Source organism: Cricetulus griseus, chromosome 7, assembly GCF_003668045.3.
Source record: "Cricetulus griseus strain 17A/GY chromosome 7, alternate assembly CriGri-PICRH-1.0, whole genome shotgun sequence".
Classification (NCBI taxonomy): domain Eukaryota; kingdom Metazoa; phylum Chordata; class Mammalia; order Rodentia; family Cricetidae; genus Cricetulus; species Cricetulus griseus.
Genome location: NC_048600.1, coordinates 42736104 through 42759225, shown reverse-complemented (window position 1 = coordinate 42759225; position 23122 = coordinate 42736104). Strand labels below are relative to the sequence as shown.

The following is a 23122-nucleotide window of genomic DNA, read 5'->3' as shown; positions in this document are numbered from 1 at the left end:
TGGCTCATAGTTGCTACCTAAGTTGGCCAACTAGGCAGTGGACCTCGGGCCTCCATATTGGGCTGCACACCTTCTCTAAAAGGTCCTGTGAGAAATGAAACTTAGAAAGATGTCCAATGCTTCAGTACCCAGGAAATTTAGGACCAGCTTCAGTATAAGAGATTGGTTAGATACATTAGGATATGGATATGTAAAAATGCAGTGTTGCTAGTATGGTGCATATGCCTGGAATACTAGAATTCAAGAAGTGGAAACATAGTAAGTATGTTTTGAGCCAGCGTGGGCTGTATGGGAAACACCCTGTGTTTAGAAAGGTCATTAGTCATCCAGAAACAAAATCTGTTAAAGTAGTGTATTTTTTGACAAAATTCCTTCCCTTCCTTCCTCTTTGTTTTACCAAATGTTAAGTGAAAGGAGACCAGAGAACAAATGCATACCATATTCCACTTTCATTTAAAAATATGCCTAGGTAGAAACTTCCATATCCTGTGGAGCAATTAAAATGACCCTGCCCTTCATGAGAATCATGGCCAACACTTTAACAAAAGACATGTATGTTAGCAGAAGAGAGTAATACATTCATTTGACCTTCGTACTAAGGATCCAAAGACCAGTGGTGAGTTCTCCATTTCTGTGCTTAGGTTCAATGAAGCCTGGACTGTCATATCGAGATTATTAGACAAAGAGTGTTATCTACACCTAATAGATTGAAGGTGGAGAGCACAGTGAGGCTGTCTGCTTAGATTCCACTTGGACTGTCTGTAGCAGTCCCTCTTTATGTATAGAGTAGGACCCTTCTGTAGCAAGGATTTGTTAGTTTTATCATTGCTTTCACCAAAATTCCTTACAGAAACAACTTAAGGTTTTATCCACACCATTTCCAAGGTTTCAGGCCATGGGGGGGGGGGGCACAGCTCACATTACAGTGAACAGGGGGTAAAGGGGAATAGTCACAGAGAAGGCCACCAGAAAGCTCTTGCCCCCACAGTCCTGCCCTCAGTGACCTACTTCCTCCAACTAAGCCCCACCTGGTGTGGTTCTACACTTCCCAGTAGCCTGCAGTTCCACTCAGTCACAGACACACTCAGAAATGTGTTGTGCTAATCTGAAGGGCACATCCCAATCTAATCAAGCTGACAATCAAGTTTAATAGTAATATTAGACCTACTGTCAGACAAGATAGGACAAAGGATTTCTTCATGGCTACCTCCTGCACAAAAAAGCAGATTGGCTTACCTTAAGGGAGCGAATGAGAAGCAAGAGGCAGGAGGCCTGAGAGGTTCGCCTGTGGAGAATCATTTCCTGAGCCCCCACAGTACTACTAAATTAAGTACTTTCAGCATTTTTGGGTAGAGTGGTTAATTAGTACCTGTGGGTCCCTGTGTTTTTACTTGTTTTATTTCTTGATTATTGTATGATATGAAAAACAGTTTTTAGTGAGAAAAACAGACACAAATTTTGAAATGTTAAAACTCAGTGGGGTCCTTTAAGTCATTGGTGTTTTAAGACTCCTCACCTTACACTTGTTACTCCATGACAGCAGAGAAGTAGGGGCGTATTCCCCTTGCCATACATCTCTGTTGGAATATGAATTGCCAGCTTCTTAGGAATGTGGGCTAACAGGGCTTTATAAGATAAACCATGAATTTTCCTTCAAGTTAGCCATCCCACTACCGAAAGTAATTCCAGGAAATAAGAGTGCCAGGAAGTATAGCATTGAGGCCCTCCTGAGGACTGTCTGGGGTTGTAAAGATCCACACTGAGTTGTGCCTGTACATTCTCAAGTACCTGGCTGTTAGCTTCTCCTATCCCTTAGCCATGTGTCACATCCCCACCCATGTCTAGAAAGATATTCTACATACTCATGAACTTTGGCTCTTCCTTGAATCACCTTGCCTGTTCTTCAATGCTGAAAAGTCTCACAGAGGACCATTTGCAGTAATCAGTTCTCTCCTTCCACCTCGTGGAACTCAAGTTTCGAGGCTTGGCTGCAAGCACCTGCACCTGCACCTGCTGAGCCATCCCACCAGTCCTCACAGAATTCTTCATAGGCCACCCAAGTGTCCATAGGTCACTGAGGGCCCTAGGGTCTCAGCTCACACTGAGGAGTAGGCTGCCTTGTGCTGTCCCTCCAGGAACTATCTATGAAGACAGTTTCATTGAAGGGTTTTCCCTCTCTTACATTTAAAAAAAAATGCATGTTTTATATAAAAAATACGTCTTTTACATAAAAAATTCCCATGTGGACAGATGGCTACTTTGAGAAGACAGCTGTTAAGTGATAGGCAGGGCAGGCCAGGGTCCCTGTGACTCATGGACTGTGCTCTCTCCCTCAGGTACCCAGACTCATGGTATCGTGATATCACATCCAACAAGAAGTTCTTCTCTCTTGCTGCAACCTACAGAGGTGCCATCGTGGGAATGATAGTAGCCGAAATAAAGAATAGGACCAAAATACATAAAGAGGTATGTCTGTGCCTCATGACTTGGCCTTTGTGGCAACTGAAAAGGGATGTTGCAATGGGGACACATTGCCAGCTCTGGCCTGTGTCTCAGCAGCTTGTGACCTGAGGAGTCAGAGCAGTGAACAACACTCATGTCTAGTTGGTTTATTTATATATAGGTGTGAATACATGGACTTTTTTTTCTAAAGATGTTGTTGTTAATTATTATCTATATTATTATTATTATTATTATTATTATTATTATTATTATTATTATTATTATTATTATTGTACTCACAAAGACCAAAGAAGACTCCCCCCTGGAGCTAGAATCATAGGTGGTTTCAAGCTGCCCACTACTAAACTCAGGTCTTCTACAAGAGCAATACATGTTCTTAACTGCTGAACTATTTCTCCAGCCCCAGTGGCATGTACTTTTGTTCATGAAATAAGATGAATAATGAATAGGACCTACTAGTGGACTTAATAAAGATAGCCATTTTGAAATAGGAGCAAGCAGAAATGACATGTTAGAAATCTTCCCCATTACTGTGGGACATGAAGTGCCTGTCATTTATGCTGTTGGCATTGTCACAGAAGCACCAATATTTTGGAGGGAAACACTAGGTTTCAGTTAGAGATTAGTGAAAACGTATTTCTTTTTATTCAGTGTCATGGACCACTCAAAGACCTACCTCCTTCAGAACCCTCAAGGATTTGGGTGACTGCTTTCAGTGCAGACTGTAAGGCCACAGCTGTAAACCATGGTTGTGGTTGATTTCCATTAGGCATCTCCTGGTAATTTTGGTCATGGCAATAGAGCAGTATTATTTACTTGAGGAGAGGGGATCCCATCAACCAGCAAAGAATTGTGTTTGGCTTGAGGTTATTCTTTCTTGTTTTTTTTTTCTCCTTCCTTCCTTCCTTCCTTCCTTCCTTCCTCCTTTCCTTCCTGCCTGCCTGCCTACCTTCCACTTATTTATTACCTATCTATCATCTATTTATCCATCCATCCACCCATCCATCTGGAGACAGGGTTTCATTGTGTACTAGCTGATCTGAAACTCAGATCCACATGACTCTGCCTCTCAAGTGCTGGAGTCCAAGGTGTGCACCCCACACCCAACTTGCTTGAGGTTGTTTCTTTAAAGATGCAGGAAGTAATATTGGAGCTGCAGCTCAATGGCAGAGTGCTTGCCTAATATTCAGGAGGCCCTGAGTCCCATTCCTAGTGGAAGAAGAAAAAACATGTCTTCTAAGAACCCAGACTACTAAAGGTTACCCCATTTCACACATAAGTATATCTTGGGATGTTGTTTGTTGTTTGTTTTGTCCAGCCCAGCTTCCTCCTGAGCCACTGCCTCACACTGTTCATTGCTGGGATAGAGAGAAAGCCAGGGCTAGTATCCCTTGGATCTGCTATCTTGTATTGGACCTTGTTTCACTTGCCCAGACCTTGTTTCCTTGTGATCTCTCTTGGGGCACATTAACAGAGGGTCTATTGGCTATGCTTACCCTTTCCACAGACTTAGGGGTCCTTCTTTTGTCTAGCTTTTTGGCTGGCATCATTAACCTAGGGGCTTCGGTTAACTAGAGCAGTGAGTTTATCCCCTCCCCAAGTTTGCTGTGTCCAGGTTCACTGTAGTATGGAGTGCTAAACAGGGTCCAGGAGCAGGGCCTGGCCCAGCGCATGCCTAACACATGGGAGCTACTTAGTAAATGGGAAGCAGAAAAGCCCAATTGCTTAGTATCCTTTCTTGGAAGAGAAAACCTTACAAATGGCAGATATTTATTGTTATTAAGAGGTTGGAATAACATGAGAACCTCATGGTCAGAGTATGATTCGTGAGGCATTTGTGTCCATACAAGAGAGATCCGTGGAGGACCATACTGTAGTGTTTCGCAGCATGGGCAGCGGAGCAGGTAGACTGCTGCTGTCTTAACCTGCTTTTCGTGGTCATCGGGGACAGCATGTTTTTCTTTATAAACCTTTAAAACTTTGCACTTGGACTGGTGATGTGGTTCAGTAGTGAAAACCTGAATTCCCAGCGCCCACATGGAGGAGGGGGAGAACCAACTCCTAAAGTTGTCCTCTGACCCCCACACAGTGATGTTGCACGTGCTCACCCTGACACACGAATAAATGTAATGCAACTTTTCACTTGTCAGCTGTCTCACATCATGGTGACTGTGTCACTGCTTGTTGACAACCTATGTGTGACCACTGTGGACAATCATATTCTTTTTTGTGTTTCTTTTGTGGTGGAATCAGACCAATGGCCTTGTGTCTGCCAAACGTAGCTCCTCGTGGGTGTGTCCTCACTGTAGTGGCATTCTGTATCTGCAGGTTGGGGGGGGGGGGGTCTTTGTCCTCTTTGTTCTATATCTTCCCACCTTGTGGCTGTACATGTCAGGAAATGGAGAGTGGACAGAGTACCCAGACAGCTTCTGCTTTGAGATTGTATACTCCATGTTGCCCTGACTTTATCTCTGACTTTGCCTTTAGGATGGAGATATTCTAGCCTCCAGCTTCTCTGTGGATACACAAGTTGCATACATTCTAAGTCTGGGAGTAGTGAAAGAATTCAGAAAACACGGCATAGGTAAGAGGCAGAAAGCTCATGGTTTGAACTACTGCTGCCCCCTCACACACACACACATGCATACACACTAGTTATTACCCTCCCAAATCCTCCACCCCCATCAGTTACTTCTTCTGAGGTCTTCAGTTCCTTTCCCAAATTTTGGGGCAGATAATGTCCTCCCAGTGCATCTCCGTACCCCACTGGCCTTCATCATTTTCCATCCCTCCCAAATCTGTCATAAACAGATCAGCAACAACATCTAGGACAGCATCAGGAGGGATTAGACCACCCTTACCTCTCCTGTGTTGTCAGACATAGTCATGTGTTTAGCAAGATGTTCTCAGTTCAGAATAAGAACCATAAACGAAGAATCAGCAGTTTCCAGCATTTATCAGACACTGTGTCATCAAATTCTCACCCTACTCCACACCACACAGTCTGTCTTTCTTACATCCTCTGGGTTCTGGTTTACACTTTTTTGTTGTCTGAAAGGTTGGTAAGTATCCCCTGTGACCCATAGTACCTCCAGGATACATCTGTGGTCCACAGTGGCATGCAGTTCATGGGTTCTGTCTGGCTAGGATCTTTTAGGGGCTTTGACAGTTGGAGGGAACCAGAGGCTGGTTTCAGATCTGGAACCATAGCCCTCTAGACTCCTGCAGAAGCTGTGGCTTCATCTACGTCCTCTTAACTACCTTGCTGTGGGAAACCTTCCTCTCCTTTCCCCAGGTTCCCTTTTACTAGAAAGTTTAAAGGATCACATTTCAACCACTGCCCAGGACCACTGCAAAGCCATCTACCTACATGTCCTCACCACCAATAATACAGCAATAAACTTCTATGAAAACAGAGACTTTAAGCAGCATCATTATCTGCCCTATTACTACTCCATCCGAGGGGTCCTCAAAGATGGTTTCACCTATGTTCTCTACATCAATGGCGGCCACCCTCCCTGGACCATCTTATATCCTTTACTGCTGGAAGGGAACAGAAGAAGGCTTTGTGGTTTCCTGGCTAGAGGGTTAGAAGAACCAGAGGGTCAGCTGGGACTGTGGCCCCCTTCAGGTGACAGTCACTGGCTTAGCTTTGCAGTGTTGTTCCCTGAGTAGCTCAGGGTACGGGCGGCGGATCTAATAGTCTAACGCACCTGATTGGTCACATATATTAGGAAAATGCACTCCCTGGCAGCTTTAACCCAGCAGGAAGGTTGGGTTTTAACTCTTTGGGCCCCAGGGTTGATCCATCCACTCAGGAAATATGGAAAGTCTCCTGTTCTAGGGGTCAGCAGTAAACGTAGCCGATGCAAGTCCCACCCTAAGCCTGTGATGCCGAGAAGAAGGTAAACAGTGGCAGAATACACTTGGGTTAAGCCCTTCCTCATGCAGCTGCATCCACCCCCAATTCTAATGGTGTCCTTGTTAGGTGGAAAGGAAACCAGATGTCCCAGCAGCCATGAGGTAATAGACCAGAATATACCACATATACCTATGGGTATTTTGAAGAAATGATTCATTTTAGAGGGAAGTAAAACAGCAAAGAGGTGACCCCACACTCCATAGACCTAGCTCACATGAAATCAGGCATGTATGGGCATCCTGACATCTCCTTGTTGGGGTAAGCTCTGTCCCTCTGGAGAACTAGGAATACTTGTCTTGTAGATCCTCCCTGGTCTTTGTTAAGTACCTTATGGTGATTGTCCCAAATAGCTCTACTCTGTATTATTTCCCAAATTGATCGTCCATTTAATGAGCCTTTCTAGTATTTTCTAAGGCCTAATAGGCCCATGGCCTCCAGTTGAATGCATTGAGCCATGTGGGAACAATGCTGTGTGGGTCATTGGTCAGACTCCAAGGATGCTGCAGACAAGGCAGATGATGGCATGTCGGTATCTTCCTTGACAGAACCCACAGACTACATCCAGCACCTGGGCTCAGCACTAGCCAACCTGAGTCCCTGCTCCATCCCACACAGGATCTACCGCCAGGCCCACAGCCTGCTCTGCAGCTTCCTGCCATGGTCCAGTATCTCCACCAAAGGTGGCATCGAATACAGCCGTACCATGTGATACCACTGGGGCAGCCTCCCCCAGGCCTCTGTCCTTAGCACTCTGTGGAGCCTATTTTCCTGTCTGTCTGACTTCTGCTCTCCTTTGCAAGGAGCTGGTGACCACCTGCCAGCCCATCGGCCTGCCCCAGTTGCAGGCCCGGTGCTATGCTGGCTCAGAAGCAGAGTGTATGCCTGTCCTTCAACAGGTAGGAACAGATGGTAGGGCCTGGGGAGTCTAGTGCTTGCAGAGACAGAAGTCTCTAGGCAGGTACTTGTGAGCAGTTCACAGTGGGTCCAGAAGCATTCTGAAAAGCGAGGGACCAAAGACCTCAAACCACTTGCCAGAACTCTGTTTACTCCCTAGACTGTGTGTACACATTTGCATACACGTGTGCACATTTGTGGAGCGTAGAACTCAATGTGGGCTGTCTTCCTCAATTATTCTCCACTTTACTCTTGAAACAGGGTTTCTCCTGGAACATGTAGCTCACTGATTTAACTGAACTGGCTTGCTAGTGAGCCTGAGACATCTCTTGTCTCTCTCAGCTGCCTATCCAGGCTTTTTATGTGGGTGTTAGAGCTCAGTCTTAGATGTTTATATAGCAGTCGCTTTTCCAATGGAGTCATCTCTCCAGTCTCTGAATGTTTTTCTTTTTTTAATGTTTTTATTTATCTTTTGAGAATTTGAGGGCATTGGATTCTCTGGAACAGGAGGTATAGGCAGTTGTGCCATGTAGATCCTGGGCATTGAACCCTGGTCCTCTGGAAAGAGCAGCAAATGCTCTTAACTACTGAGCCATCTCCCCAGGGCCTGAACAAAGTTTTCTTTCCTTTTTTGCTAAAATGATGGATTCATGTGATTAAAATCTTGGAAAGGTACAGAAAGCCCAAGCAGCTCCTACTGGAGGCCCACAGTTACTTCGTTTTACCTTACAAGAGCCACTCAACGATCTGTGATCCATGTCTGCTTCTCCTCAGAATTTTACCCAGACTTCCACTCTTAGCACTGGTACTGTCACCAGTACATCTCCATGTGGCATTGTCCGAAGCCCTCTGTGGCTTTCCTGTGCCCACAACTTGTAAATAACATTATGCCTGCATGCAGCCATTTTGGTTGCTGAGAGCTGGTCTCCCAGTCCAAAGGAACAGAGAATTGCAGACCTGTAAGAGGTGTGGGTACTGCAGAGCCCACTCCATTGACCATCTACACTAAGGTTTGATACACATCCAGGTGTGAATCTGGCAGTGCTTGCATCTGTAAAGTTCCAGGGAGCCTGCTGGCCACTCATAGACTGTGGGCTGGAGAAGGGCTCCTGCTTTGGTATACCCTAACTCAGCTAAAGCCAATAGGCCAGAGTGTGAAATAGGTGAGCATCCTGCAGTGCCTTCACGTGCCCTGCTCTCTTCCCTGCAGGCTCTCCTTCCTGCTTCTGGAAACTTCTCCTTCCACCTGGAGCCCTTGTCCTGCCTCCATGCACTGGCACCGTCCCAATGGCCTGGCAGGTGTTGGCTACATTCACTGGAAAAGGGCTGGCCGGGCCTCTCCTCTGCCTCCTGCTCCTTTATCTTTCCTACAAAATGGACTGAACTTTGCTGTGAAAAGAATGTGGACGCCTTTGACCCTGAAGACACAGGAACGTTAGAATAAAGAGGCACAGCAAAGCGAATACCAGGTTTTTATATAGGAATGCCCTAAAGAAACTTAGACTATGGAAGCAGTTCTCCTCCATGAAAGGCTGGAGACTGGGGAGAAAGAGTGGGGCTGGCCCTTCATGAGAACTTAAAGTTTCAGGAATCAGCCCTCACCATAGACAGTTAGATGGACAGTTCCCTGTTCCTCAGGCCTCCTGCTACCCACTTCCTACTGTCCAGAAGGATCATCCTGCCTGTTGAATCCTGGCATGCTCCATATAGCTGACCTACATTGGGAGCTGGGCCAAGGACAGGTAGCTGTTGGCTTCTGGGTTCCTTCCTTGCTCATCCTTCTAGAAGCTGAAAGCTTCAAGGCCTGGCCAAATGCAGACAGGAGGAGGCTGAACTCTGCATTGGGTATCTCTTCTACTGGACCCATGGGACTTGGGAGCAGAAGGCAGTTGGTGCCTGCGGACCTTCAGCCTCTGAGGCAGAGGCTCTTGTCAGTGCCGGGAATTATACTTGCAGCATCCCTTCCCTTCTACCCCCAAATGTTTGTTGCCAGAGTCCTGCCCAGCATTGCTGCAGTGTCACAGGAGCCCTGACAGGGTATCCTCACAGCCCCTCACTGTGCCAGACTGATTAGGAACAGCTCTATTGATAGGCCTCATTACTGAGTGCTTCCCTCCCACAGCATCCTCAGGCCCCAGAGCCAGCCCAAGGCTGCTTGGCCTCAGAGAAGGGTCCTCACAAAGCAGTGAGGCCAAGGCAGGAAAAGCATTCCCCTTCCTCAACAGAACTGGCCAGCAGGTGGCCAGTGTCCTGACTGGTTTCAGTTGTGTGCTGAGGCCCCAGCCCTGTGACCCCCTCCTTTTCAGTCAATGGTGATCATGTGATTTTCATTTCTGCCCTGTGTGGTCAAGGAAGAGCCTTCTAGGAGTTTCTGACTTGGACATTCTTAAATCCAACTCAAGCCTCGACCTGTCTGTCCCTCCCTCCTGTCCCCTAATTACTGCAGTGTCCAGCCCAGTGTTGAACAAATTGTAGTGTGTAGTCTCGTTACAAACAAATAAATAATTTCATTAGTCTCATCCTGTGTCTAGTAGCTGGCTCCCCACACTTTGTGCTTTGTCCTTGAGGGCTAGGGCTGAGGGCTTGAGATCTTGCTGGTGGCTCAGCCATGCAGGCATCTGTCCTGCAGAGAGTGTGAACCTGGTGAAGGCATCTACTGAAAGCAGCAACTGGGCTATTATCCTAAAGATTCCTACTTGCACCTGGCTCTCAGATTTGAGCTAGGACTTGGTCCAAGTAGGAAACTATAATTCTCTTCCTGCCCCCCCTTCTGTCCCCCATCACCATCATAACTTAGAGAAAGCTCCAAGGGTAATGCAGGCACATGGTCAGTAGAGAAACTGGCTCTGCTCCCAACCAGAGTGGGTGTCTCTCTGGTGGATGTTGTCTGGAGACAATTTATGTGGTCACAGCCTGGGGGGGGGGGGGCGGGTACTGCTGACATTATTGGGAAGTTACAAAACATCCCCCAGGGCACAGAATGGGCCAAAACAGATTTGATCCAGCCCCAAATATTAACACCCAAGGTCATCAACACCCAGGTACGGGGGGGGGGGGGGGTCTGTGGCAATGCTGATGGGTTCCTATGGGGCCATAAATTCATCTAATTCCTCGGTGGGGCAGTGTGAGGTCCAGGCCAACACACCTGCCTTGGTTGGTCCCCTCCTGGTTCTCTGTTTAAACCAAACCCACTTTTCATCCCTTTGTCCCTGGAATGCCATGCTCTGTTTTCAGGCCTAATGAGACCCTGTCTGCCTTCTAGAGCACCCATGTTCAGCACTTCCTCAGCCACAGAACCTCCCCATGATTCCCCATGTACCCCAGGAAAGCCTGAATGGATACAGGGCAGTTTTTACTGGATTGACTTGATGACAAACAGACAAGAAGGTGCAGGCCTTGGCTTTTACTGAGATTAGACCTGAGGACTACCTGGTCTCTCAGGAACCAGATTCTCTGCTCGGCCTGGCCTCCCAGGTACAAGTGGCTGACCGGAGTTTAGGCAGGCTGCAAGGGCACAGGCATGCTTCCATTTCTTCTGTCCCTCCCGTGGGACTTCCTCCTCCCTCCCTCATACCTTCCCCAGACTAGCCCAGGTCTGGTGCTGGGCAACTATGGGGGCCATCTCAGTGGGAGGGCTGCTGCTGGGACTGAACCCTTCCTCAGTAAACCTGGCCTCCTCCTCCTCGGCCATCCTTCCCCTACCGTCCCCAGCCCTGGCACTTTGGATCCTTATGTCCTCTCCAAGGCCCCAGAGCGGGTTCTCTTGCACAAGGGACACATGGTCTCCTCCAAGGCTCTCCAGGACCTCTTGGGCCTGAGTCCCAAGCCCTCATGGGGACCAGACTGGGAGGGGACACCCTTGGCTGGGTCCATGCTGGAACTGGAAGCTGAGGAAAAAGGAAAGAGAAGTCACTCAGGGACCCAATCTTAAACCCCACCTTGGTGTCCTTGGACCTTATAACCTTCAAGACAATTGAAGTGTTTGGTGCTACATCCTTAATAGAACTATTGGGATGCGGGGAGAAAGTGACATCATGGATCAAGCTGAAAATGTTAGGAACGCTTCATTTGTATAATGAACTGAGGGAGAGTTGCCCAAGGTCCATCAAAATACAGAATGAGGATTGGAACCCAGAACTCTTAATCCTAGATTTTCTCTGCCTTACACTCCTCATCCCAACAGGCTCCAGCTGTGGCCCAGTTGCATACTACCACCCCTGATATTTCCTAGGACTTAGAGTGTACATCCTCAGTGCGAAAACAATAGTGGGGCACACAGATTGAAAAATTCAACAAGATGTGGCCCCTGGAGCATGGCATTACTTTAGTGTGTCCTGGCCACTGTGTCCTTTCCTAGTTCTTGGCAGAGGCTGGGGTTTGGAAGAGGCCCATCTGAGTTCCCGTGAGTCTCCCTCATGTCTGCAGTCCTTCCTTAACAGAGCTCACCTGTATTTCCCAGGTTGTCCCTGGGCAGTTGGGCTTCCAGAAGGGTTGAGCAATGGCTGTTACCTGGACCCAGGGTCCCCTGTGGCAGGTCCAGGGGCCAGGCTGAGCCTTCAGGCCGTGGCAGGCTGCCCCCAGCCATGAGCCGGCCTAGCCAGTGGCTTCCACATTGACCAGCAGGCTGCATGTGGCCTGGCAGGTAGAGAGCAAGGCTCCGGAGGTGACGCAATCGGAAGTTCTTGGGCTTGCTTCCCTGGGCACCGGGGCCCTGCTGCTGCTGGGCCCCCAGCCCTCCCTCATAGATGTTGGGTGGTGTGTCAGGGTGGCTGGGGCGTCCTGGGGCCCAGCTCACTGCATCTGCAGGAGAGAGAGCAGGAGGGTGGTGGCCAGTGGGCCCAGCATCTGGGTAAAAAAATGCAGGTACCAGCTTATATGATAGGCCCCACCCCCAGGCTATCCAGCCTCAGTTCTTGTCTATTCCCATTTCTCCTCTCTGCCCCCCTAAGAAGCCTAGGACTTTTGGCACTGAGCTCTCTTTCAGCACTATAAGCCCTTTTTTGTGCCCTCTATCCTACAAAGGGTATGCTGGTGCCAGTATAAGCAAAGTGGGTACAAGAGTCATACAGCCTAGATCGGGAGTTGCTCCCCTCCCAAGCATTCGTGTCCCTGGGGTCTCCCCAGTAGCTTTGGACCCGGGTTAGAACAGAATGTCATCTCTGCTATTGCTCCTCCCTGCAGCCAGGCACCTTCTCTTATTCGAAGCTCAGAGAATGCACAGACCAAGGCTTCCATGGAGGGCCAGTATGATGGGGGAGGAGTGGCCAGGCCTTGTGTGCAGCAGGGCCTGCTCTCCCCTGCCTAGGAGGTGGGTCTGCAGGTCTCCCATGGCAACTGTTCTTATGATGTCACAATAAAGACTCTAGTCTTCTTGGACCCCTTAGTTTGGAAGAGTATGTTATCAGGTCAGGGGCAGAGTGGGAGGAGGGCAAAGGGAGGGGCTAGAAACCTAAAGTAAATTCACTGGTCTTCAAATTCAGGGCAAGACACACAAAAATTTAGCTCTAGCACGATGGAAAGTCATTCTATGAGGTGACCTTTAGGGGGCCTCGGCTTTCCCATCTGTGTTTGGGAGAAAGGGTTTGGGGTACAAACCTGGAGAGATTGGAATCATGCTGAGAAGGTGGTTCTGGGTAACACTTGTCTAATTGTCCATTTTCTCACAAGTTGTTAGGCAGTGTGTAGATGATCCCATTATTTTCCCCCTAAGTATATGGACAAACTGGAACTCTTACCTTGATGGTGGAAATGTAAAACTACAACTATTTTGCAATCAACTCAGTCACAAAACCTTCACGTTTCATTATAAAAAATTTCATTATAAAAAAATCTATGTTTTACATTTAGGTTTATGAACCATTGTTTTTGTATCTGGATAATAGTGGAGTTTCCATTTATTTGCTGTAGACTTCTCATTGTTCCAAAACCATTTGTTGCAAAGACGATTCTCTGTCCAAATGCATTGTCACCTATGTAGCGCTAGCCACAAATGTGTGGCCCTGTTCCACACGTTAAGTACTTAAGCATCTTACTCCTGGTCTGTATCACAATGTCCAGGTCAGGGACACTTTTACATCCTGTGCCTGCCCATCTTGGGGCTTTGCCTTCCTCTTCTCCCACCCTACTTGGCTTAGCTCATCTCTTCTCTCCCAAGTCCTTTTTTATCGAGGTCGTCCTCCCTGCTGAGCCTGGGCTGGCTCCTACACACACGCGCACACACACACACACACACAGGGGTGTGATACACCAGGCTGACTCCTACACACACACAAACACGCGCGCGCACACGCGCGCGCACACACACACACACACACACACACACACACACACACACACACACACACACACACACACACACACACACACACACACACACACACACACACACACACACACACACACACACACACACACACACACACACACACACACACACACACACACACACGGGTGTGATACCAGCGCTACCGACCAGCCTCAGACTTAACCACAGTTTCCAGGACAACCGCTGGCGTAAGGGTATGGAAACTGATTTCCGGCCTGTCGTGAAGACTGACAAGTTGTACGTACACGAAATCCTTCCGGGTACAGCTTTCCTGTTCTGCCAAGGGTAGCATATCTTCGTTCCCATCATTTTATGGCTACTTAATGCGGCTTCGACTGTAGAGTCTAGCTATGTTTTTACAAATACGAAGGAGGATCTGTCACATAAGGTGATAGTGCTCTCTAAAGAAATGAGGCAATGAGAGCCGCAACAGGACCGGAGCCAAAAGCGCTCAATGAACGGTGCGCGGCGCCACCTGCCGGTCAGTGCCATGCGCGTGCGCGCACTGCCCTCATCGCTTCCGGTCCTGTTTGGCCCCGACAGCGCGCTATCCAAGTGCTCTGCAGGTTACTATAGAGACCGGCGAGCGCTGGGCCTGCGAACTCCAAAGAGGCGAGCAGCCGCGCCCCAGTGGACTCTTGGGACCCAAACGCCATGTCTTTCCGCGACCTCCGCAGTAAGGCTGCACCCGGCTTTCCCGTGGGCTTCCCAGAAACTCGGAGCTCCCCTACCGGACTCCTGCCTGAGCCCTCGGCCCAGTCAGGCCGGTGGTCCCCAGCCCTAGACTAGCCAGGGAATGAAAGAACTTTACAGCACCTTTGGAAAGTTCTGTCAGTCACTGGCCGCGTGTGGCTAGAACACTTGGAATGTGTCTCGCGGCTGAGGAACTGGATGTGTTTAATTTTACTTCATTTTATCTCAATTTGTCACAGCCGCATTCGCAGCCTCATTAGAAAGGTCATAGGAAATGGCAGACTTTTTCTGTGTTTGAGTTTGTAGAAAGAAACAATAAAACCAAGGAGGTGACTGGATGCTCCTATTAGTTTTTTGTTGTTGGTTGTTGTTCATTTTTGAGGATTTGTTGTTGTTGTTGTTGTATAATCTATCACATACTGTTCTCTTTGTGGGCATTATTTCGTTTTCTCCTAGGCAATTCTTGTGCCCTGTGTCTGCCAGAGATGAGGAAGTAGGCAACAAGAGGTCAAAGTAATTTGGACGTAATAGCTAGAGCGAGCAGCTTTGGAGGTTGGACGCCGAATGTTGAGAAAAGAACTTTGCCGGAGAGTGGGAAAGTGGAAAATCTATATTAGTCACTACTCTTTGGAGAACATCTGTTATGTGCCAGGCTGTCATAGTTCACTTTTTGTTTCTGGTTTTAACTGCAAGTAGTATAGCTTCTCATGGTACACACAGCTAGGAAGAGTGGCAGGAAGGACTGTGTGACCCAAAGTCTTGGCCTCATTTGCAGAAAAGTAGCCGCTACTAAGATCAACCTCGAGTGAGTCATGTCTTCTGAGATTTGAGGGTATTTGAAACACTGTAATGATGGCTTCCCACATACTTTTTTATGAAGCCAGCACTTTCCTAGGGTCATTGAATAGCGATGTACTCAAGAGTATCCAAGAAGAGTATTTCAGAATGCTTACCTCAAATAAATACTGCATACTGTGTAATGTATAAGACGATGTCCCCACTGTCCCCACCTAACACTGGAGAACGTGATAGTTTCTGCTTACTGGAATGAAAGGTTTGGGCAAAGCCTGGCTGGAGGGGGAGACTGCTACTTGTTTTCTACCATCTTTTCCCTCCACGATCTGGTGCAGTTCACCCTGTTTTATTGTCCAAGTAGATTATTTAGAATTGTCAACAGGTTGTTTTGAATGGCCATCTTCAAGAAACACGAGTAGACATTGCACAGCCAGGAAACATGTTCAAGAGCGCAGCATATTGTGGGAACTCAGAAACGTTGACTGTGTTCATTTCGATTTTTTGAGACAGCATTTCTCTGTGTAACAACAGCCTCAGCTGTCCTGGAACTTGCTTTGTAAACCAGATTAGCCTTGAACCCACAGAAATCCACTTGCCTCTGCTTGGTTGTGTTCTTTTCTTTTTCTGAGACAGGGTTTCTCTATATAGCCCTGGCTATCCTGGAACTCACTCTGTAGACCAGCCTGGCTTTGAACTTATGAAGATCCACCTGTCTCTGCCTGCTGAATGCTGCGATAAAAGGTGTATGCCAGACGCTTCGAAGTGTCTTTCCTAGCCATCCGCCATGGTGGGTGGATGAAAGACCCGAGCTAACATGGGGTTAGCTCATTAAACAACTACAATAAAGCCTCATGCAGTTTGCATAAAAAAAAGTGTATGCCACCACTACCCAGCATTGTGTTTCTTCATTTTTGTTTTCATCTGTTTTCTTTCAAGCAATTTCTTTCTTTTTTTTTCAGGTGCCCCAACTTACAATATTACTGTTTACTAGTCTGTTTTTACATTAAATCTAAACACTGCATTATAGTTCAACCATTTTCTTAAAAATTTCTCTGAATATGAGGTAACTGATCTTTGAAATATATGTCATGAAAATTGTATGTGCTCACTGAAAAAAAAAAAATCTTGAATTTCACTCTACCCTGGGCCCTCCCATAAATAATGATTGACTTTTTTTTCTAATGATGTTTTATGAGGCTAGGTAGTTTTTATTTGGGATAGTAAAGATATCAGAAAGAAATTAAAGTCTCAGATATCCCCTAAGCCCTATTTCCCTGAAGAAAAATCTACTCTATTGAACTTAGATGTTTTTCATGTGATGGACTAGATACTGTAACTTTTTATCTGCCCCACCTTGCCTTTCCTCTTACAGAGTTGATGGATTCAGTACCTCAAGCTGTTACTAAGTTGGGAAGACCCAGTAAGAAGGGAAAGCAGAGAGAATAAGATTAACTACTCTCCAAAGAGTTGCCATTTGACAAGGACTAACCGAATTGTGTTTTATGTTGGACAGATTTCACAGAGATGATGAGAGCCTTGGGATACCCACGACATATTTCTATGGAGAATTTCCGCTCACCCAACTTCGGGCTTGTCTCTGAAGTGCTTCTGTGGCTTGTGAAAAGGTTAGAATGCACTTTCATTCATTAGCTAACTAGGAACTGGAACCTTTTGTGATGCATAGTGAAGAATATAGTGCAATCTACATAGAATGGACTTAGTTGTGACTTGTAAAAATTCACCAGAGTTGCCAGACATGATGGCACAAGTAGATCTCTGTGAGTTCAGGGTCAACCTGGCCTGTATATCAAGTTCCAGGCCAGCCAGGGGTACATAGGGCGAGACCCTCTCTCAAATTAAAAAAAAAAAAAATGAAAGAAAGAAAGAAATCATCAGAGTTGAAAGAACATGGAAGGAAGTGACTATCCTCATTAGAGTGCTGGCCAGGTTCCTCTTCAGCCCCTCACCACAAAATGGCAGGGACCTTCTTGCACACTCAGAATATACTGTGTTAGAAATATTACAGATGCTCTGGGATGACCTCTGATGTCAGGGACTAATGTACACATGCTTACACACATAATTAAAAATAAAAAATTAAAACAGCAAATAATGTAGAGTTTTCATTGTGTTAAAAGTCTTATGATTAGGATTGGCAACTTTTGTGTTAAGAAACAGAGAATAAATATTGTGTGTTTTGTTACACATAAAATTAAGTCTACATGAGATGTCTGTTGAATATTCTGTAGCTATAGGCTGTTGTGAGCCATATGACATTGGTGCTAGGAACTGAACACAGGTCTTCTGGAAGAACAGTTTATGTCCTTAAACTGTTAAGCCACCTCTCCAGCCCCTTTTGTTTGCTTTTAAAATGTAAAAACTATTCTTATCTTTCAGACTATACGAATACACGCTGAGAATCACAGGCTTATGGGCCTTTGTGAATTCTCAGTAAACAAGTAATTTCAACAACTCTGGTACTTCTTAGAGTGAATTGTTTAGTCCACATGTCCATCTTGGGCCAAGGGCTATCAGCCTGAGTCAAAATCTTGGTTATTTTCATAAAAGTTAGAAGTTTGAGATGGATTTAGTTTGTAATCTGATCCCATATTCTTTTTCTTTACACTTTATTTATCTCCACACTCGTATCATGGCACACATGTTCGAGTGTGGGGGTCAGAGGACAAGGTTGTTGAGTTGATTCTCTGCTTCCATCTTTATACAGGTTCTGGGGTTTGAACTCAGGTTTCTAGGCTTATACAGCAAACCCCCTTACCTACTAAGCATGTGTAAATACACATATGTGTATGGGTTCATGCTAGCCACAACATGCAACTGGAGGTTAGAGAACTGGTTGGTTTTCCCCTTGCACTATGTAAGTCCTGGAGATTGAACTCAGATTGCTAGGCTTGTTGGAAACCTGCTTATCCACTGAGTCATCTTGTGGTCTGTCACTTAGCCTCATTCTTAAAGATTTTGCTTAATCATATTGCCTTGGATGGGGCCTGGAAAACCTCGTGTTAGCAATACTCAATCACGTAGTTTCCCTTTAATGGACCTTTTTTGTTTTGTTTGGTGGCTTTGTTTTGCTTTGTTATATTTTAGTTAGGGTTTCACTATATAGATCAGGCTGGCACCCCCACACCTGACTCTGAGATTATAGGTATGCTCCTCCACACCTGACTTTAAGGGACTTTCTTTTGAATTGTCTCATGCTTATTCTTTCTGACAGATATGAGCCACAGACTGACATCCCTTCTGACATTGAGACGGAACAAGACCGAGTTTTCTTCATTAAGGCAATTGCCCAGTTCATGGTTAGTTCAGTTATTTTATAGAATTGTCAAATAAGTTAGAAAAAGATGAATCCTATTTGGGACTATTTTTTAATTTAGTATTGTGTGTACTTTCTAAAACCATCCCACTGACAGATTTCTGTGGAACCATTTCACCAATGTTTGTTTGTTGACTCATTTCTTATATAGTTTTATTTGTTTATTTTTGGATAAGTGATATGTTTTATGATTCAAAAATTTTTTGATCATAAACATATACAGAGTAAAATGACTTTTTGCCATGTCTGCTCTGGGCTGAGTTCCAATCATAATAACCACTATTTAAATCTGAGCTGAGATTTTGTTTATGCATATTTGGATAAATCATAATATATAAATATGTTGATATTAATTGTGTTAATTATATGTAAATGACAATGGTATACATATATTCCCTGTTACACATGCTGTATAGCATCCTGCTTTCTTCACTTAGTAGTATATTTTGAAGAAATTTTCAAATGCGTTTAGAATTGTCTCTCTTTCACTTGAGTTAATATTGCTTACATAAATATCCCACAATTATATATAGGTATTTAGGTCATTTATAACCTTTGCTATTTGAAACAATTCTGTAATGAATAGCATGTGCATTTCATTTTGTCTGTGAGTTTATGCTTAGAGTTAGTTCTTAGAATTGGAATTACTGGGTCAAAGATACGTGCATTTGTAGTTTTGGTCTTTTCCCAGGTTGCTTTTTAATCACAATATGGGACACTTACACTGTGTTTTATCTTTAATCACTGAGTTGTATCAGTTGCTGACAGAAACATTTTCAAAGTACCTACATGGGATTTGTATACAACCTTAAACTTTGAAGCAGGGTATGATAGAGCACATTGTAATTCCAGTGCTTAGAAGTCTAAGACAGGAGAATTGAGAGTTTGAATCTAGCCTGAACAACTGCATAGTGAGTTTTAGGCCAGCCTGGGTTACATAGTAAGACCCTGTCTGAAGAAAAACAAAAAAACAAAAAACAAAAAAAAAAATGGATTTTTGTCTGTCTCAAAACAGGCCACAAAGGCACATATAAAACTCAATACTAAGAAGCTTTATCAAGCAGATGGGTATGCCGTGAAAGAACTGTTGAAGATCACATCTGTTCTTTATAATGCTATGAAGACCAAAGGGATGGAGGGCTCTAAAGTAGGAGAGGAAGATATCAGCAAATTCAAGTTTGATCTTGGCTCTAAGGTAAGGATGGTGAAGTCTGTGTCTAGGGAATATTTGTTTCTCAAATTGGCATAGAGTATGTCTGACTTGCAGCACCCCTTCCTTGCCTGGAGACTTAGGGCATTTGTCCAGTTTGTGGCAACAGTTTGTTCTCATTAGTGTGGGGATGAAAACAGAGTCACAATAAATCCATTTTTTTTTTAAAGTTTTTTGAGAGACAGGGTCTTTCTTTTTTTTTTAAGATTTTATTTATTTATTACGTATACAACATTCTGCTTCCATGTATATCTGCACACCAGAAGAGGACACCAGATCTCATAAAGGATGGTTGTGAGCCACCGTGTGGTTGCTGGGAATTGAACTCAGGACCTCTGGAAGAGCAGTCAGTGATCTTAACGTCTGAGCCATCTTTCCAGCCCCAAATCCAATTGTTTTAAAGCCTAATTTTATCAGACAGTGTTCAAGCACTGGGGATACAGGCATAAACAAAGAGGACAGAAGTCCTGGTTCCTGTTGTCAGTTAGAGAAATCAGAGTATGAACAACAGTGATAAAGTTGTAGAAGGTCTGATGTAGTCAGTGCCCTGGAGAACAGCAGAGCAGTGTGGGAATGGAGTGTGTGAGGGGCAGGGCTGTCACACACAGGGCGTGCAGTGGGGCCGCCAGGGCTAGATCGTGATCCCTTCCCTCTCACTTCTGTCATGGAAGTGGGGGTGGGGACTAGTGTCTCAAGATGAAAATGTACTTTGGATATTTAAGAAAAAGGGCTGAAGCCCTCTGGTGGAAGCTAAGAGGGAAATACAGCAAATCCTCTGGCCTCGGAAAAGCCTTTTGACTTTTACTCTGAGGTGGACAATGGGGTTTTCAGCAGAGATGTATAGGCTTTGAGTTTCCTCTCAGCCAAACAAGGAGGCATGCACCTGCCTTCTCAGCTGCTTGGGAGCCTGAGGTTGGAAGGCCCCTTGAGCCCAAGAGTTTTAAGCCAGTCTTGGGAATTAGAAAGTCCCCATCTCAGAAAACGTAAGGGCTGGATAGGTGATGGGACTCATTTAGTGCTGAGCTGCCCGGTCTCTGAGCAGCTTATAGAAGCAACAAGCCACAGAAAGCTAAGTTGTTATTCACTTGCCGTGATGATATATCAGGACTTTAGACTAGAGGAAATAGCAACTGCTCATTCAGAGTTCCCAACAAAAGGCTCTGGAAATTCCACAGACCCGAGATGGGGAAAAGGTCAAAAATGGAAAACCAAGCCAGGTAGTAGTGTTGTTCGCCTTCAATTCTGAGGCAGAGGCAGGTAGATCTCTGAATAAGAGGCCAGCCTGGCCTACAGAGCGAGTTCAAGGACAGCCAGGGTTACACAGAGAAACCCTGTCTTGAAAAAACAAAAACAAAACAAAAAAGTGGAAAGCTACTAGGTTACCATATAAGGGCTTTCTCACATCTTGCCATTAAAAGGCCTCATCAGAAGCAATTAAAGATATTCTCAGCTCAAGGCTCAAATGGGAAATGGGGTCTTTTGGGGTACAAGCCCCTAAGACCCCTTCAGGGTCCAGCTAAGGCTCTACAGCCAGGGAGGGAAATGTCTAAGGTAAAAGAATCGAATGAGCTCACACGAAGCTTCTCTTCAGCGTGTTTCTTTTGTTCCACTTTTTTTCTTCTGCCTCTCTCCTAATTCTTCTGTCCTAACTGTCTGTAATTTCTAGACTCTTAATTCTCTGTCTCAATTCTGATTCCAATTTCAATTCTCTGCTACATTCTTTTTCTTTGTCTTCTTCATTTTTCTATTTCTGGTAATTTCTGCCAGCTTTTGCTCCAGCTTCTGCCCCAGCTTCTTCTCTTACCCTCTTTGCTCTACCCAGCCTATAAAGACCCATGAAATCTTGCAGGTCTTCATCTCTAGGACACATACCATTTCTTAAGTAAATGGTAAGAAACAGAGTCATTCCAGCAATTCACAGTGCATTAAATCCAGATGGAAGAAAAGAGTACTTTCTTTTTGTTAACTTCCTAACTAGTGGGCTGCAAACAGCAGCTGTAAAAGGAGAAGTCTTTTCTGTTATTTTATCTATAGAGGTAACCTTATAGGACTAAACTAGTAAGAGAATTAAGGAAATTGTGTGTTATATCCTGTACTTTTGAGAGTATAAAACATCTTAAACATTTTGTGATTGGTGGTCATAAATGTCAGGCTTCCTCAGACTGGAGACTTGTCTCTTTACTAAAGTGTCCTCAGAGGGAGAGCTGCAGTGTGAGCTGCAGGGACAAGGGGCAGAGGAGCCCATACAGCATTAGCAGAGGCACAGTGACTTTAAAAGCACTTTAAATCTTAAAATACATTTTTCTGTCCAGCATGTAACCCTGCCATAGAAAGAGAAGCTTGTAACTATATTTTGGGGCTATTCAGTTAGTTTATATTTTGTAGCTAGCCCTGGAGAGTCAGGGACTCTTGCCCCATGGTGTCTGAACAAGGTCATAAAACTGAGGTTAGGAATCCATGCAAAGAGCTACTTGTTGTCCCCGGTACTGCAATTAGGTTACTCTGCACTATTTACCTTGTCTCAATAAGAAATATAGCTGGCTACATGACCAAGTAAGTAACATTGTATTATTTTGGTAATAGTTTATCTTAAAATCTTAAGTTTGATGTTATCAATATACCCCAAATGCATAGGGGAAATTGTGCCCAATAAATGATCAAATAGTGCTGAACTGTGGGAAATAGATCTCAAGTTTGTAACAAAAGGGGATAAGTTACAATGAGAAATTTACAAGAAACGGCCACTTTAACTTTATTCACAAGGCAATAATTCCAACATACCTTGCATCTTGGCCTAATCCTCCAAACAGAGTCCCTGACTCTGATTGGTTGACCTTGTGAAATGAGGCTGATTAATTGCTGAATGATTCTATGGCTCATAGCAGATGAAAAACTGAGGAATGAAAAAAAAAAAATCCCAGCTAAGAACACACATTAATCTGATGCCAGGACAGCTCTTTTCTCTGAGGCCTGCCAGAGAAAGCATTGATTATTATGCTTGTACTCCACAGGCACATACCAGGAGCCAGAGCTCACAATTGAGGTTCAGACATTGTTAAAAGGTAATTTATATGTGTAGGCAAGAAGGTCAGAGGTTAACCTGGGTGTAGCATGAATTCTAATTGTTCTTAATAATAAAAGCTCAGAGTTAGATATTGGGGTTAATGCTGAAGATCAGAGAAGCAAAGTGGCCAGCCACTAGAGAGTTCTCACCTCTACCAATGCTCAGAAAAAAGGGGTGATCCTGTTCTCAAATTGCATCCTCAGACTGCTTAGACTGCACTGCTCCTCAGACTGCATGCTCCTTAGACTTAACTGCCTTATCTTCTTCTCTTCACCCAGCCATATCACTCCTGTCTCTGCCTCCTTAGTGCTGAGTGAGATCACCTTTGTGTGAACTGTTTTTCTTTTAGGCAGATTCATTCTTATATAGCCCAGGATGTCCTTGAACTAACAGAAATCCCTCTGCTTCTGTCTGCCGAGTTC

At 45.1% G+C, this 23122-nt stretch overlaps 3 protein-coding genes across 11 annotated transcripts in view; 2 read left to right on the top strand and 1 right to left on the bottom strand.

The window, feature by feature from the left end:
- Positions 1-9798, top strand: part of Naa60 (N-alpha-acetyltransferase 60, NatF catalytic subunit) — a 30747-nt gene extending 20949 nt beyond the window's left edge. For 3 of the 5 annotated variants that reach the window (XM_027424033.2, XM_027424032.2, XM_035448250.1), the window contains 5 exons: positions 2337-2466; positions 4951-5047; positions 5759-5993; positions 6938-7281; positions 8490-9798. In XM_027424033.2, the coding sequence (XP_027279834.1) occupies positions 2337-2466; positions 4951-5047; positions 5759-5993; positions 6938-7094 (619 nt within the window). In that variant the 3' untranslated portion in view covers positions 7095-7281; positions 8490-9798. Of the gene's footprint in view, positions 1-469; positions 617-2336; positions 2467-4950; positions 5048-5758; positions 5994-6930; positions 7282-8489 lie in introns of all 5 variants that reach the window. The other 2 variants (XM_027424034.2, XM_027424035.2) reach the window with 2 other exon arrangements.
- Positions 9799-10667: 869 nt separating this feature from the next.
- On the bottom strand, positions 10668-14095 carry CUNH16orf90 (chromosome unknown C16orf90 homolog). 5 transcript variants are annotated; one of them, XM_035448251.1, is made up of 3 exons: positions 13850-14095; positions 11726-12124; positions 10668-11166 (listed from the first exon to the last, which is right to left on the bottom strand). In XM_035448251.1, the coding sequence occupies exons 1-3, from the start codon at positions 13911-13913 to the stop codon at positions 11009-11011; spliced, it is 621 nt and encodes a 206-aa protein (XP_035304142.1). In that variant the 5' UTR covers positions 13914-14095; the 3' UTR covers positions 10668-11008. The 5 variants fall into 5 exon arrangements, with proteins under 5 accessions (XP_035304142.1, XP_027279837.1, XP_027279838.1 ...); XM_027424036.2 differs by having other exon boundaries at positions 11726-12079; XM_027424037.2 differs by lacking the exon at positions 13850-14095 and adding an exon at positions 13015-13564 and having other exon boundaries at positions 11726-12079.
- A 21-nt stretch (positions 14096-14116) lies between these two features.
- Cluap1 (clusterin associated protein 1) overlaps positions 14117-23122 on the top strand; it is a 31410-nt gene continuing 22404 nt past the window's right edge. The window contains exons 1-4 of the mRNA XM_027424031.2: positions 14117-14280; positions 16606-16717; positions 18325-18409; positions 19442-19621. Coding sequence (XP_027279832.1) covers positions 14259-14280; positions 16606-16717; positions 18325-18409; positions 19442-19621 — 399 coding nt within the window. The 5' untranslated portion in view covers positions 14117-14258. The remainder of the gene's footprint in view (positions 14281-16605; positions 16718-18324; positions 18410-19441; positions 19622-23122) is intronic.

Bases quoted from the DNA above. Each gene is read 5' to 3' on its own strand.
- CUNH16orf90 (XM_035448251.1), bottom strand. From the start codon at position 13,913: ATGATGGGAACGAAGATATGCTACCCTTGGCAGAACAGGAAAGCTGTA. The intron at 12,125-13,849 runs GTACGTACAACT...TTTTTTACCCAG, and splicing joins TGTACCCGGAAGGATTTCGT to ATGCTGGGCCCACTGGCCAC. The intron at 11,167-11,725 runs GTGAGCTCTGTT...CTTTTTCCTCAG, and splicing joins GGACAACCTGGGAAATACAG to CTTCCAGTTCCAGCATGGAC.